Raw genomic sequence first — 16,708 nt, 5'->3', positions numbered from 1 at the left:
GGACTCAAAGAACTTATATGTACAACCCATGGACATAAACTAAGGGGGGGAATGCTGGAGGGTTGAGGGATAAAGGGGGGAAATTGGGAAAACTAATTATCAATGAAAAATACTTAAAAAAAATAAAAACAAAACATAAAAATCTCATATACCTTAACACCAAAACAATCTGATAAAAAAAATGGGCATAGAACCTGAATAGACATTTCTCCAAAAAAGACATACAGATGGCCAACAGGCATTTGAAAAGATGCTCAACATCAGTAATCATCAGAAAAATGCAAATTAAAACTGCAATGAGTTATCACCTCACGTTTGTCAGAATGGCTATCATCAACAAACAAGTGTTGGAAAGAATATATAGAGAAAAGGCAACTGTTGGTGAGACTGCAAATTAGTGCAACAACTATGGAAAAACAGTATAGATGTTGCTCAAAAAATTAAAAATAATATGACCCAGCAATCCCACTTCTGGATATTTATCTGAAGAAATCCAAAGCACTAATTTAAAAAGATACATGCAATGAAAAAAATAAAATAAAGATTAAATTAAGAAATAAAAATAAAAAAGATATATTCATTACAGCATTATTTACAACATCAAGATATGGAAGCAACCTCAGTGTCCATCAATAGGCAAATAAAGAAGAGGTGGTATGTATATGCAATGAACTATTACTCAGCCTTAAAAGAGAATAAAATCTTACCATTTGTGACAACATAGATGAACCTAAAGGGTATTATGCTGAGTGAAATAAGTCAGACAGAGAAAGACAAATACCATATGATTTTGCTTTTATGTGATATATTTTTAAAAGTAAACAAAAGAAAAACAAACTCACAAATACAGAGAATAAACTAATGGTTGCCAGATGAGAGGGGTGGTGGGATGCTGGGTGAAAAAGGTAAAGGAGATAAGAAGTACAGGGAGTGGGGAGTTGCAATGCGCAGAGGAGGGCAAAGTGGGAAAAAGTGGGACAACTACAATAGAATAACAATTTCTAAAAATTAAAAAAGAAGTACAGAGTTGCAGTTACAAAATAGTCACAGAGCTATAAACTACAGCATAGGGAATATGTTCAATACTATTATAATAACTACACATGGTGTTATATAGGTACTAGATTTATCAGGGTGATTGATCACTTTGTAAGATACATAAATGTATAATCACTGTTGGACACCTGAAACTAATATTATATTGTAAGTCCTCAATAACTGAAAAATAGAACAAAATTAAAGAGTTGAATGAATAAATAAGTTGCTATATAAATCATAGACTAGAATACAACGCAGCAATGAACCTTTCACTGGTAGCATATATACCAAAGTCAGATGTTAATCCCTGTTACTATACAAGATTTATGGCAAGGCTGTAAAAGTTAAGGAGTCTTAGCCCTGCTTCAAATCACAAGTGAGGAACCCAGGAGTCTTTCATCAACAATTCAGAGTTCAATAACTATTAAATTTGTATTTCCTCAATTCAGACACATTTCAAAGTCAAATGATCTAAAATTATGAAAATCTTTAAATGTATATCACTCACCTTTGCTTTTAAAAGGTCAGACGTTTCAGAATGATTATTATATGGCTTTTGCTGCAGTGGTTGCCTGTGCTTTACCCATTGGTCACCTGGAGAACCTTCAGGAAATAACTGCTGACTGTGGCGGAATTTGGTTCGACTATACCAAGATTTAAAAAATAAAAATCAGATCAGAAAATTTTCACTTGCAGTTTCTGACACTATGGCTTACCTTATGGACTACAAATTTTACCTTCTTATTTATTGTCTATCTCCCCCTACTGGAATGTAAGTCTGCTTTGTCTACTATCTCCAGCATGGAGAAGAATGTCTGGCACTCAATATTTCTTCAATGAATTAATAACCTATTATTTTTAACCTCAATCTTTTCTAAACTATCCATTCCACCTCCTCCCTTGTAAGTGATCATACTTTTAAAAAATGTGAAAACAATTCTGCATAAATTTAGCTGAAATAAACAAATGTAAGTAGACTTTCCTTCTTAATAAGATAAGACCACTGATACTCTTATTGGGATGTTTAAAGTGTGGAACTTGATTCTACACAGGTCACTTATGGACCCCATCCACGTTGGAAGAGGATATGAAAAATTAAGCTATACTCTAAAGCAAAAAATTAAGGGGCCCAAGACAATAGATGAGCAAATCAAATATCTAGTCATAAATTCTTTCACAAAAGAATTTGATTATAAAAGACTGTATTCATGCAGTAGTTTGTAATAAAGAAATCCTGTTCTATGGTACCACTTACATGTATAATATAATCCAGTCACTAATCCCAGAAACTATTAGATAAAATTATTTCTGAATATTTCAGAACTCTTCCCCTTTCTCACTTAAAAATTACAATAAAATTTTAGCCTCTCTATTCTTTCTTTAGACAAAATTCAGTTACTTCAACATATCACCACAGACATTAGTCTATTCACTAAAAACACATACTACCCTCCTAAGAAACCTGAAATCTGGTTAAAGAAGTTGGTTTAATTTTTTCCTTATTCTACTCCCCAAGACAACAAACCCTAAGACTGAAAGATAATGGGTGTCATATCACATTATGACAGAGAGATTTTCTCAAACATGAATAATTTTTTTAAACACTACTTCCTAACTTTTTAGTAGTATCTTTGCATCTTTTCAAAACTGGCTGCATTCTTATCTGCTTTACTTTAACTGCTTCACTTATATCTAGTGGGATATAACTTGATTATCATAATCATAAATTCTGAAAGGCAGAAATGACATTTAATCCAACCTCCTGTCCTCATAAAACCCAATTAAAATGGAATATGCCCTATGTTTTTAAAAAATATTCACTGTAGATGCAGTTTACTTCTAGTATTTAATTTTTGAAGCTCTGGGATAAAAACAGAACACCTAAATTAAAGAAAATGTAAAAAGCAAGTCTCTTAATCTAACACAGGCAGAGTTCTAACAAGCTGATTACAAATATATGTGTGCTTTTTAAACAAAATTACTTACACAGCCTACTCTGTAATTATGATTTAGATACTATTAAGTTCAAAACAAGAAAATGTCCTTTTGATTTATATCCATGTAATAGTCACTCTTTATATACTAGGGAAATAAAGCCCACATAAGTCTACACAGTTCCTTCTGAAAAAATTTTACATGGGCATCCTTTGTCTCCCCTACACAAACAGACCTCAATATATCCTCCATTCAACCATCTTCAGAAACATGATTATCTCTACAGTATAAAATGAGAACAGAGAAATAACAGTATAAACACACACAGAAGATTCCTCCTTTCCTCCTCTTCTATTGATCCATAGAGTTGGTATCCTCCTTCCCAATTCAAAATAACCTTTTTGATCTAATTTAAAGACCCCTTAAAAAAAAGAAAGAAAAAGAAAACCTTCTATCTGTGAAACCAATAAAATAGTACCTATAAAGGAATCCAATACCTCTGCAAACTTTAGAAGCAAAATACAACTGTATTAAAAACTAAAAACTATCAGAAAGTCAGAAGCCTATGAATATATTTCTTTACCTCAATTTTTCCACAGTGGGTTTAGCTGGTGTGCTACCAGCTGAGGAAAATCCATTGTCACTGTCTGAGGAATCTCCAAATCTTCGAGAAAGCCAGTCTCTTAATGGTCTACAGAAATATTAAGAATTCACTTTTAAAACTTGGCTGTATGAAGAAGCTGAGTATCAAAATTATAAAGGTTAGATTTTTATTTCAAGAAACATGAACATACCTGATAAAGGGAATAGCCATAAAAAATTTGTTAGGAGCCAAACCAAGTTTGGATTTTGGAGTCATATCATTTCTATGACAGGGCAATTTCTCTATGGAGAACCATTCAATGTTCTGAAACACAAGAAAAAAATAATTCATTTGGTTAATTATTATCGAAGAGTTCCTAACAGCAATATCCTATTTCATTCAACTGGGATACTGTCCAGCAACCTCAAAGTACTCTCAAGTACATACCCGAATTTCTCTTCTGGTTTTTGGGTTAAATTTTGTATCTTTTGGAATTCCTGGAATGATGTACAAACGAGCAAGCTGGTCGTTAATTCGAAGTTCAATGTAATCATCCTTACAAATATAATCTTTGATATCAAAACCAGTTTCTTCAAAGACCTGGAAATAATAAATTTGAATGATTTTTAATTTTTGCTGTCAGACCTCCAGTTCATTAAAATTTGCTTATTTCAAAGGCAAAAATTCAGAAATATCCAGGCAATTAAAGGCATGAAAACAACAGGCAGGAAATCAGAATTCCACGGTCTAGTTCTAGCTTTGCCTCTGTGGAACTATTCAACTATGGAAAAACCTCTTCACATACATGAGCCTAAGTATCTTTATTTATTCAATGAAGGAAGATGTGTGACACTGTGATTTACAATAAAAAAATAAATATTTGGTCTTCTTCCCCCTTTCTGGTACATATTTCCTAAAACCCTCAGAATTTCATAAATGATAAAGACCATCACAGCTGTCTTGTTATGTTAATGAAGTTATTTTTTACACAGGGAAGGGTGGAAGCTGGTTATCAGGAGAACTAACCAAGTGTGTAGAGGGTTGGAAACCTCCAGAAAGGGGAGAAAGGCTGAGGTTGAACTCATTCAGCAATGGCCATGATATAATCGACTATGCCTAAGTCATGAAGCCTCCACAAAAACCCAAAAGAATGTATAGTTCAACAGCTCCCAGGTTACTGAACACATGGAGATTTGGGGAGAGTGCTGCTCAAGGAGAAAGCATGGAAACTCCACATTTAGTGGCTATAAACTACTGTGGATCTCTCATGCTAGAGTTTCTCCCTTTTCCTCTATTTTTGAAACCTTCTAATCAATCAGTGGGGAGACATTAGAGCACATACACAGACCTGAATCTCTTAAAAGGTACAGGTGTGGAGGAACTCTTTCTGCCCATTTTTTGTCTCCTTCCTCATATCTCTCCTTATCTCGTCAGTTCAGGTACATCTTCCTACCTTCCTCAGTAAGGGAAACATCAACACTTCTCTCAGGCATGTGTAGTCTGTGACTTCCATGACACCTAAGCTCCTCCATGACACCTAACTCACTTCCATCACAATTTCTGTATATACCTAAGTATGCTAAACTTTTGGTTTCCTATAGGAAATGTGGAAAATAATAGGTATTTATTGAGAAGAGGAAGAAAATAATCTTCTGAGGTGCTAGAAATCCTCTATATCTTGATTGGGATGGTGGTATCAAAGGTATATAAATACAAAAATGATAATCTGTTAAGATTAGTGTACTTTAGGTTTTTATCCAAGAAAAGTTTTAAAAATAATCTGTATACAGGGTGGGGCAAGAGTATGTTTACAGTTGTTCATATGGAAAATAATATAATAATAAATAATACAAGAATAATCTGTTTTGTGTACTCATAACTATAAACTTACTATTGCCACACCATATATGGTTCTTAATACTTTTTTTAGCTATTCTCTTTAATTCCCTTCTTTGAAAAATATCTTATAATCAGAAATAAGTATACATATCTCACGAAGTCTGTATAATAATTATAAACAATGTTAAAAGTAAACTGCATAATCTAAATTTTTTATGAGCAGAGTCTGTTGCCTTTATGTTACCTTTGTGTTGCTAATTGTACACTGCATGAGCCTGAACAGGATACTGAGTGAGGGAGGGGGTGGAAACTGTTGAAAAGAACTACAACAGGGCAATTAGTAAATCTAAATATGACCCTTTGATTAGATAACGGCACCTATCAATGTTACATTCCTGAATTTTATAATTACAGTTGGTAACTACATAAGGTAACTTCCTAGTGGAGGTATAGGTAGACATACTTCACCTCCTTTCACAACCACAAAAGAATTACAACTAAATCTGAAAACAAGCAACACTCAGAACCATCAGAAAAGAGAGCTGTATGGAAGTCCACCAACCAAGGATTTAAAGAAGACACATTCATCCAGATGGGTAGAAAGCGCAGAGTTGCAGAGATGAGCTAAGAGGCAAGGAGAGGCTGCAGCGGCAGCAGAACAGACTTGGGCGGTCTCACATTCTTGTGTGGTAGACAAAAATCGGGAGATACCTTGGAAGCAAGTAATCCCAGCCCCAGGCCAGACCACACAGCTCAGGGTTATGGCACAAGGAAGATAAATCCCCGTAACTTCTAGCTGTAGTAATAGTGGGGTTTGGAGCAGCAGAAGGAACTGCCAGATTTTCAGGAAAACTCCCCTTAAATGGCCTTAAAACATACACAAACCCACCCACTCTGGGATTCAGCACCAGGGGAACAGCTAGAAGGGTGCAAGTAGCACACAGGGAGTTAGTGAAGTGAATGGAAACAGGGCGAGTGCCAGGCAAACCTTCAGAAGCCAGGCAACAGCACAGTCCCCTCTCCCAAGACCTCCCCCCATACAGACCCACAAAGCAGTGAAGTAAGTGCCCCACCCTGGTGATTACCTAAGGCTCCACCCCACATAATTTACAGAAGCCTTTTCTACAATAGGCCCTACTACTAAGACAGGGAGTCAAAACAGCTCTACCTAATACACAAAAAACACCACAGGGAGGCTGCCAAATTGAGGAGACAAATATGGCACAAATGAAAGAACAAAACAAAATCTCAGAGAAAGAACTAAACGAAACAGACACAGCCAACCTATCATATTCCGAGTTCAAAACACTGGTGTGATCAGGATGCTCAGAGAACTCACTGGAGTATGGCAACAATATAAAGGAAGAAATGAAGGTTACACTAAGTGAAATAAAGAAAAATCTACAGGGAACCAACAGTGAAGGGAAGGAAGCCAGGATTCAAAACAATGATTTGGAACATAAGGAAGAAATAAACATTCAACCAGGACAGAAAGAAGAAACAAGAATTCAAAAACACGAGGATAGCATGAGAAGACTCTGTGACATCTCCAAACATGCCGACACTATCTGAATCACAGGGATGCCAGAAGAAGAGGAACAGCAAGAAACTGAAAACTTATTTGAAAAAATAATGAAAGAAGTATTGCCTAATTTGATGAAAGAAATAGACATACAAGTCCAGGAAGCACAGATTTAAAAATGTGCCCAAACAAGTTGGACCCAAAGAGAGCCACACCAAGACACATAATTAAAATGCCCATGGTTAAAGACAAAGAGGGAATATTAAAAGCAGCAAGAGAAAAGCAGAGAGGTACCCACAAAGGAATTCCCATAAGACTATTAGCTGTTTTCTTTAAAAAAAAAAAAACTTTTGAGGCAAGAAGGAGCTGGAAAGAAGTATTCAAAGACATAAAAGGCCAAGAGCCTACAACCTAGATTACTGTATCCACCAAAGCTATCATTTAGAATGGAAGGGCAGATAAAGTACTTCCAAAAAAGGTAAAGCTAAAGGAGTACATCATCACCAAGCCATTATTACATAAAATGTTAAAAGGATTTATTTAAGAAAAAGATCAAAACTATGAATATTAAGAAAGTAACAAATTCACAATTATCAACAACTGAATAAAAAAAAGAAACTAAGCAAGCAACACAGAACAGGACTAGATTCACAAGTATGGAGATCATTTAGAGGGTTATTAGCTGGCAGGGGAAAGGGAGAGAATGAGGGAAAAGATACAGGGATTAAAAAGCATAATTAATACAAAATAGACAGGAGGATATTAAGAACAGTATCAGAAATGGAGAAGCCAAAGAATTTATATGCACGACCCAAGGATATGAACTAAGGGGGCAGGGGGTTTGCTGGAGGGAAAGAGGGTATGGGTGGGGGGCAAAGGGGAGAAAATTGGGACATCTGTGATAACATATTCAGTAGAATATACTTTGAAGAAGCAGTAAGGGGTTAAGGCACATTATGCTTACAATTTATTCCAAAATTATTCACCAATAATAATAACCCCCTCCAAGACCTCCCTCTTTATTATTTAAGAATAAGTTTACTATCTATTCCAATTTATTTAAATATTAAATTTAATTTTAATATATTAAAATAATATAATTATAATTTGTATTATAATAAAAAGTATAATAAAATAGTAGCACACATATAACAAAATAAAGCAAACATGGCAAAATATTAATGGGTGAATCTATTCTTTGTATTATTACTATTTTCTTTCTCCATTCTTACAATTATCTCACTACTAATACAATTTTTTTTTAGGAATCACATGTAATTAATATTTAGTTCTTTTAAAATACAACAATACATAGTGTGAGTTTAACAAATGACAGGTACTATCCTAGCTAATGACGTCAAAAACAAATAAACCAAGCACTACTCTTTAAGGAGGCAGGCTAAAAAATAATTGTAGCCCTGGCTGGTGTTGCTCAGTGGATTGAGTGCTGGCCTGTGAACCAAGGGGTCGCCAGTTCAATTCTCAGTCAGGGCACATGCCTCGGTTGTGGGCCAGGTCCCCAGTTGCGGGGGGCGTGTGAGAGACAACCACACATCAATGTTTCTCCCCCTCTTGCTCTCTCCCTCCCCTTCCTCTAAAAAGAAATAAATAAAATCTTTTAAAAAATAAAATAAAACAATTGTAATATATGTGCGAAGAGGTAGTTGTGTGCTGTGGGAGCACAGAATCAGAAAGCCTAACTACACCCTGGATAGAGGTGAGGTGGGAACTGGGGTGGTCACCTTTGGAAGGTTGTCATGGACAGCACTCCTATTCTGCTGGATCCACTTGGGCTAGGACTTAAAGATGAATAGGAGTTGGCCAGAGATAAAAAGAAAAAAGTACTCCATTTAGACAGTTGGGAATGGCTATAGTTGAAAAATCATATGGGCAGAAGTGATGCAATATGACACAAAATTAAAAGGTCATCAATGCTAACACAGGTAGCTTCAAACCCTGTGCAATCAAAACTAGAACAAATATAAGAGACATAAACTCTCAATTCTAGAAGTGATAAAGGCTGATTTGCCTCTAAAATTAGGTATTCATTCTCAAATATTTACCATGAAAAACTTTTTAATAACTCACATGTACAAAAGCCAATGATAAAAATTTTAATACCACACCGTCTGTGAATCAAATCCATTCCTGTATTGTAATACATAGTTAATGTGTCTGGCATATGGAATAGCATTAAGTTCTCCAATAGTATTAGATAAAAATCCCTAAGATTTAAAAATGTGCTACCCAAAGAGCACCAGCATAGACAAATGATGAAATACTCTACCTATATTTCCTTTAAGACTACAGGAAGAGGTAGAAAATGCCAACCAATAGTTTCTTTGTATAAATTCTACGAAGATAAAAATCATACAGATGCAGTTAGGTTCATTACAATAAAATATAGTTTTGTCAAATAATAAGCAACAATATGAAAATTTGAAACCACAAGTGAACCGCCAAGTATCACTTGTCTGTTCTCAAGAACAGCTAGTATGTTTCACTACAACTGACAGCAAAAATACAGTGAAGTCATCCTAACATATCCTTTCAACAGTATCTAGAAAACATTTTTCATTTTGTCTTAAATCTACTCCCCTGAATAAAAGTGACCAGAAACAATCCAATTAACAAAGGTAAACCAAAAACTCAAAGAGATGGCTGGGACTTAGTAATTAAGATGGACCTTAGCTTTCTATTGACAATCATTCAAACCATCTCCTTGAGAAGGCTGCCTGTCCCTGCTTCTTTCAGCTCAGCCCACAAAGACAGCTCTTATGGGATGTGTCAAATCTGCTATAGTGTAACAAAACACCTCTGGATGGTCATCTACAGTGAAATAATAACATTGATATAACTATAATAAACCAAAATAAAAATCTACAATAACCAAATTAAAATATTAGCAATTAAATATACAGGTAATCATCCACGACAGAACAGTGTAACTTAAAAGCAAGAGAAAAAGTGCTTAAGACATCAGCCTAAGCCTAACAAATGCTGCTCACAATTAGGACAAAACCTTTCCTTGTATGTTAATAATAAAAAATTAAACAGTACAATGTGATATTAACATAAACTCCCATAAAGAATGAAATAACAATCTAGTTTTCAACTAAGATGTAACACTGGTGGTTCCTCCTCTCAAACAGTGCTGCTTCTATTATACTGCAGCACCACCAAGCAGCAGAATGTCATACTGCAACTCCAGAACTAGTTGAATACTTTCATCACTCAAAAAAATGGCATCTGCCATGGGCTAAACTGTATCCCTCCAAAATTCCTATGTTGAAGTCTTAATTCCCCATGTAACTATATTTGGAGATATGGCCTATGAGGAGGGAAAAAAGGTTAAAAGAGGTCATACAGGTGGGATTAATAGGGCTAATGCTCTTACAAGAAAAGAGAAACTAGTGCACTCACTCTCTGCACTCACATGGGCAGCCAGGAGACACCACATGAGCACAGTGAAAAGGCTGCCACCTGCCAGCCAGAATGAGGGTTCTCACCAGGAATCCAATCAGCAGGCACCTTGCTCTTTGACTTCCCAGCCTCCAGAATACGAGAAATAAACTTCTGTTCTTTAAGTCACCCAGTCTGCAGTAGTTTGTTATGGTAACCTGAACAGACTAATACAGCAAGCGACAATCTACCTTAATACCAAAACTTTTCCCTTTGTGACAAAGGTAGTCATTTAAATATCAAGACTAAGAAGTCAAAAGACTTGCCTTTAAAAATTCTAATCCAAAATTTATATAAATTAAAGCCAAGCCTTTTCTGACAAGGTCCTTTATTAAGCTAAAAGAGGATGTTACTTAGTTCAGAAAAGTCAGAAGTTAGGATCGATTCTTATTATTAAAGGGAAAAAATTTTCCCTGAACCGAAAATGGTTCCTAAGAGCAAGATAAAAACTTTAAAGAAAAAAAAAAAATTCATACTGATCCAAATCAGAAACATAAATTTTATTAGAACACAGATACAGTTAGATATCACAAATTCCTTCCACCTTCATCTGGGTCTGTTTAGAAATGTTCACCTTTTTAACAAATATTCCCTGACTGCCTAAATTGCAGTAGTCAAGAACACTGACCCCAGAGCCCAACTCCAGGGTTTTACATCCCCATTCTGCTGCTTACTGTGTGATCTTGGACATAGTCATAAACTGCTCTTCACCTATAAAATAGAGATAATCTGTTGTAACTGTTGGATCCCTCCCCATAAGACTCTCTTTAGATGCCATCATCCACAATCCATTCTGCGACTGCCCATGTCCTAAGAATAAACTATTTGTTACAAATTTTGGTAATTTATAGTCATTACTGAAATTAACACCACACGAACAGGACAACCTTTTCTGTTAGTATCCCACAGCAGAGGACAAATAAACAAAGCAAAAAGTGGGTGCCTCAGTTCACAGGTTACCTGCCCCTCTATCTTAACACAAATATCTGACTTCTGCATCATCCTGACTCAGAGACAGGGTTCTAGATAAATGTAGATAGACCCCTACGGTCTAGTACTTCAGTTTTGCAAGTGTAGGTATTTAGTTTCCTCCAAGCTCCCCCAAGAAGATCCAATTACAGAGACAACTGATCTCACTCCAATTAGCCTAAATTTGTTATTCCAGTTAATGCAATGGGTTTTGGGTTTTTTTTGGTTTTTTTGTTTTGTTTTTTTTTTGAACCTGGACAACTCTCTCTGCCACAGGATAAGTCTAACTCCATGTACAGGACTACAGATCAATTCCTTTAAGTAGGATGCTATCTATGGTTCCTATTTTGTCCTTCTTTAGAAGACAACTACAAAGTTTAAGGACATAAAAGGTAAGACTTTACAACTGTTATTTCATCTCCTGCCATCAAGAGAAGGCAGGATTCTTAGGAAAAGACAATATGCTAGGAAGAGAAGGGCAGGAAAAGAGGAAGACCAAACATGAGATGGACTGCTCTACAAGAGAAGCCATATGCCTGAGTCTATAGGAGCTGAGCAGGGCTGTCGAGGACAGGACATTGTGGACATCACTCATTCAAAGGGTCACCAGGAGTCACAGCCAACTGAAAAAGCACATAACAGACACACATCTACAGAAGCAAAAGGGAAAGCTCTTAAAGAATGTGGCAATTCCTGGCTGGCATAGCTCAGTGGATTGAGCTCAGGCTGCAAACCAAAGTGTCGCAGGTTCGATTCCCAGTCAGAGTACATGCCTGGGTTGCAGGCCATCACTCCCAGCAACCGCACATTGATGTTTCTCTCTCTTTCTCCCTCCCTTCCCTCTCTAAAAATAAATAAAATCTTAAAAAAAAAATGTGGCAATTCCTCACCTGCTCCCTCAACAGCTTTCAGTTTTAAGGGTGTGTATAAACTTTCACTGACTTGTATATAATGGCTTTGTCTACAAGCTGTTGCATACTGAATTTAAAATGCGGCATTTTTTATTGTCACATTCTACTCCAAAGTAAATAACCTCTAACAACTTTTACATGATAACCACTAGTGGTTTACAAAAAAATTAACTATTATTTCTCACTTAATAATTCCACCCAAACTTAAAACAAGACGTGAACGTTGCTGCAGGAAAATACTGATTCAAAAAGAATGATGATAAATGATAAGGAATTGATAAATAAGAACAAAGTCTACAACCTATCACAAAGTACTATATAATCAATGCCAAACAAATGATAAAGACAATAAATGCTATTATAGTTTAGAGATTACTGTGGCATAGGGCTCACTGGTTAGTTAAAAATAGAATTTTAAGTAGAAATAAACTTTAGAAATTAACCACCCTAAACCTCATTTCACAAAATGAGAAACTCAGGCCCTGTGTGCAGAGCTAGTTGGTGACAGTCCTTCAGAAAAAAAGGATAAATGTTGGGTCTAGAAAGGGACCTAGACAGGATTTGAAAAGTCAGGAAGAAAATAGAACTTTCCAGGTAGGGAAATAACATGAGCAAAAGTTTAAAGGCTGAGACAAACCAGTCACATTCAAGAGACAAGGAACAAATCCTTTTGACTGCAAATAAAGATAAACATAGGAAGACTAAGTTTTGTGTTGGGCTAACTGGAGGAGTTTTAATAGTTAAAGAATTAAACTTCATTCTATTGGCAGTGGGAAGGTAAAGTGGTTTGGAGCAACAAATGTCAATTTCTTAGAAAAGCTCAAATTGTGCTTTGTATGGAAGCCAAAACTATAAACATAAAACAAAGGTTGCAATAACCAAAATGTTTCACCAATTGCAAATCTAATTCTAAAAGGAAAGGTGGAGAAGATATCCTCCTCTCTCCCCTAGACGAAAGAAATCAAGAGACAATACAATAAAAAATAGACAATGAAAAAAAAATAAAAACAAATAAAGAATAAATAAGAAACAGATGTGAACAAAGGAAGTAACAGTTATGCCCTGGTCAGTGTGGCTCAGTTGGTTGAAGCATCATCCTGTAAATGGAAAGGTTGTGGGTTTGATTACCAGTCAGGGCACATCCCTAGGTTGCAGGTTCAGTCCCCAGTTATGGCATATTTTGACAGGCAACCAATCTCTGTTTTGATGGATGTTTCTCTCTCACATGGATGTTTCTCACCCTCCCTCCCTCCCTATCTAAATTCAATTAAGCATGAACTCCAGTGAGGATTTAAAAACAAAAAAAGTAGAAGCAGCAGGAGTCATAACTCACCTCTCTAGCAGCACAATCATGAGGAGCTTCTTCTTTATTTACTTTTCCTTTTGGAAATCCCCAGCCTGATTTTGCTAGGTACCCCTGAACCAGTAGTACCTACAAAACAAGCAGAGATCAAAATAAAACTTGTCTTGCTTTGCCATGCTCCTTTCTAAAAGTCAAAGGTGTTTTTTCTCCTTATTTCAGGTAACTGTTATCACCAGTAATTTGATACAGTAATTGGTTTAATTATCTTCCATGAGTCTGAATATACTACAAGTGTAAAGAAAGGCATTCTACCCATTTTAAAGTATTTCTTCAAAAATGAAGAGGCACTTCTTTGCAAAAAGCCATACTATAACAAGTATAAAATATTAAGACATGGAATGCAGACAAAACTTGCAAAATTTGGCATTTTAGCACTAAAAATCTAGTGGATTTAAAACCTCAATTTAGAACATTTATAGAAATAACACATCTGGTCACCATTTTACTAAAAACATTTCATTTTATTACACTCACATTTTCAAGTGTCTCATCAAGAATAATTGCACCATATGTTGGCACTCCCATTTTATACTCCTTCCATTCATCCAAAACTTTTTCCACATCTTCACCTTGAGGCAGCAAAAATGGGCAATGACTGAAGAGTATACATAGTGTTAAGGAAATTACTTGCTCCCTTAATACAGTTTGAGAGCATTTATCCACAGAAAGAGACCTATTTAAATCAACTGTGTATTTCCTATGAAATTAATCAAATTTTCACTTCACTTAAATTTAATCCTCTTGCTTTTGGTTTTTTCACATTTGTTTTCTCTTGAACACATCACTGCTAACTCCTGCATTTAGTCTAGACACTAATTAAGTAAGCTTTGGATACTCATAGTCCTGGATCCCTAAGTTAATACAAATAAATGCAGGACCACGTGAACACCTCAAATACATCTCATTAAGTGAGTCAAATTCTTCATATCAGGAGTTGACAGATACCATAATAAATAGAAAGAAACAAATACAGTATACATATTGATTAGAGCTAGAAACTGTCATAACAAGTTAAAGTGGTTAACTGTGGAAAGGAGAACAAGGAATCAAGTATACCACTCTATACATTGTATCTTTACCATGTACATGTATTGCTTTTACAATTAAAAACTGTTTTAAGATGAAGATTTACTAATGATTACAGAGAAAAATAAATCTGGGTATTAATGGAAAAATAGCCTATTTCAAAAGAAATTGGACATGTTCCCTCCCCAAAACTAGGCAGAGTAAAATAAAAAAAAACTTTTTAAAGCAAATAAAGCCTAAACCTGTAAAGTACAGGGGAGGGCAAAAGTAGGTTTACAGTTGTAAACAAAACACCAAGTTTATTCTTATATTGTTATTATTGTAATTATTTTCCATACCAACGACTGTAAATCTACTTTTGCCCCACCCTGCATATGCTCAGGCTTCCAATATTCCATGCTGCCAAATACCTCATTACTGTAACACTGTTACTATGAAAAGTGAGGGGAAAATTATTGGGGTGACCAAAAGAGTTCATTTGTTTTTTTTTTCTATAAGATGGCCCTAGTAGCACTCAGTTGTCTTTAACTTCATTTGAAACAATTGTTAGATTGTATTGTGACAGCTGTCATATCATCATGCATTAAAAAAATCAAAATTGGTGAATTTCAGTGCAGCCATTTTAATACTGAAGATGGAAGAAAATATGCAACATTTTCAGCATATTATGCTTTAGTATTTCAAGAAAGGTAAAAATGCAACTAAAAGGCAAAAGAAGATTTGTGCAGTGTATGGAGAAAGTGCTGTGACTGATTGAATGTGTCAGAAGTAGTTTGTGAAGTTCTGTACTGGAGATTTCTCACTGGACAACGCTCCATGGTTGGTCAGACCAGTTGAAGTTGATTATCAGTCAAATCGAGACATTAACTGAGAACAGTCAACATTATACCATGTGGGAGACAGGTGACATACTCGAAATAACCACATCAATAAAGTTATTGGTGAAAATGAAAAATGTATCTTTCACTATATGGAAAAAACTAAATAGACTTTTTGGCCAACCCAATATTATTGATAGTATTCTTTCTTAAGGGTCCTCAAGCCCTCTAATGAAAATTTCTATATTGTTTTCATTTTAATGTTAATTTGGAAACATGCATATTTTCCATCATTTTGAATGATCACATATATCAAGTACTATCACTTGATTTCAGAGATCATATTGGTACTAGTATTACTTTAACTGCTTTGAGGACTAAAAACATAATAAATCTAATATGCAAATGATGAATAAAGTTAAAAATGGCATCCCAACATAATGTAGGAAGGTTTTGTAACAAAGGAAAGAAAAGTGGTGGAAAAACTGGTACTTACAACACGACAAAACACTCTCAAAGAAGCCAGTATTATATTCATACTGATTGGTTGTTTGGTTTGAACAAAAATGTCACAATAAATTCATGTTATGAAATAAATTTTATGAGTTTTATAAGTTTTGTATTTAAAACTTTGTATTGGTTTTACTGTTGCAATAACAACTAAAGTGGCCCCCAAAGAGCCCAAAGAAGTCAATCATCTATGACAACCTTGTGATTAAAAGACAGGCAGTAGGTTAATTTCAATATAATTATTATATGCCTTCATTTGGGAAGGGAAAAAAAGGATAAAGTTTGGACACAACATTACCCATTTCATGAAGCCCTATATTGTTCTTCTACATGGGCTTGCTAAGATTCTGAAAGCGGTTTTTCCAATAAAAGTCTGGCTCTATAATGTTCACTAAAATCCCTTATGTTTTAAAGTCATCACAGATAGTATAAATTTTAAATAAAATTTTCCATTAAAAATTTAACCATGAGGAAAAACATAGAAAAATACCCCAGAAACAGAGATAATGTCCAATAAATAGTTCAGAGATCTGGTACTTATCCAGTTCTTTTCTTTCTCTTCCTTCTCCCTGCAAATTCCTAATAATTTCAAGGCCCATCAGCGTCTCCACAAAGCAGTATTATCTTATTTTTCTGTGCATTAAACAACTTCTTTAAAAAGAATAACAAAAAAGAAAGGTTTAGCAAGAGAAATCATAGCAACTGACTTAACTTTGGAAACTACTTGGAAAC

General features: G+C 35.2%; 1 protein-coding gene across 1 annotated transcript in view; it reads right to left on the bottom strand.

Moving 5' to 3' along the window:
• The window catches only part of DCP2 (decapping mRNA 2), a 55,466-nt gene that overhangs the window by 21,452 nt on the left and 17,306 nt on the right, over positions 1 to 16,708 (bottom strand). Inside the window, exons 3-8 of the mRNA XM_045837878.1 lie at positions 14,097 to 14,224; positions 13,593 to 13,691; positions 4,004 to 4,156; positions 3,768 to 3,880; positions 3,557 to 3,664; positions 1,547 to 1,682 (exon numbers count right to left, since the gene is read on the bottom strand). Coding sequence (XP_045693834.1) covers positions 1,547 to 1,682; positions 3,557 to 3,664; positions 3,768 to 3,880; positions 4,004 to 4,156; positions 13,593 to 13,691; positions 14,097 to 14,224 — 737 coding nt within the window. The remainder of the gene's footprint in view (positions 1 to 1,546; positions 1,683 to 3,556; positions 3,665 to 3,767; positions 3,881 to 4,003; positions 4,157 to 13,592; positions 13,692 to 14,096; positions 14,225 to 16,708) is intronic.

The sequence above is a fragment of the Phyllostomus hastatus genome, unplaced genomic scaffold, assembly GCF_019186645.2.
Source record: "Phyllostomus hastatus isolate PE091 unplaced genomic scaffold, TTU_PhHast_1.1 phas_contig_254, whole genome shotgun sequence".
Lineage (NCBI taxonomy): Eukaryota > Metazoa > Chordata > Mammalia > Chiroptera > Phyllostomidae > Phyllostomus > Phyllostomus hastatus.
The sequence above is the reverse complement of the archived record's forward strand: the minus strand, read 5'-3'. Positions and strand labels throughout refer to the sequence as shown.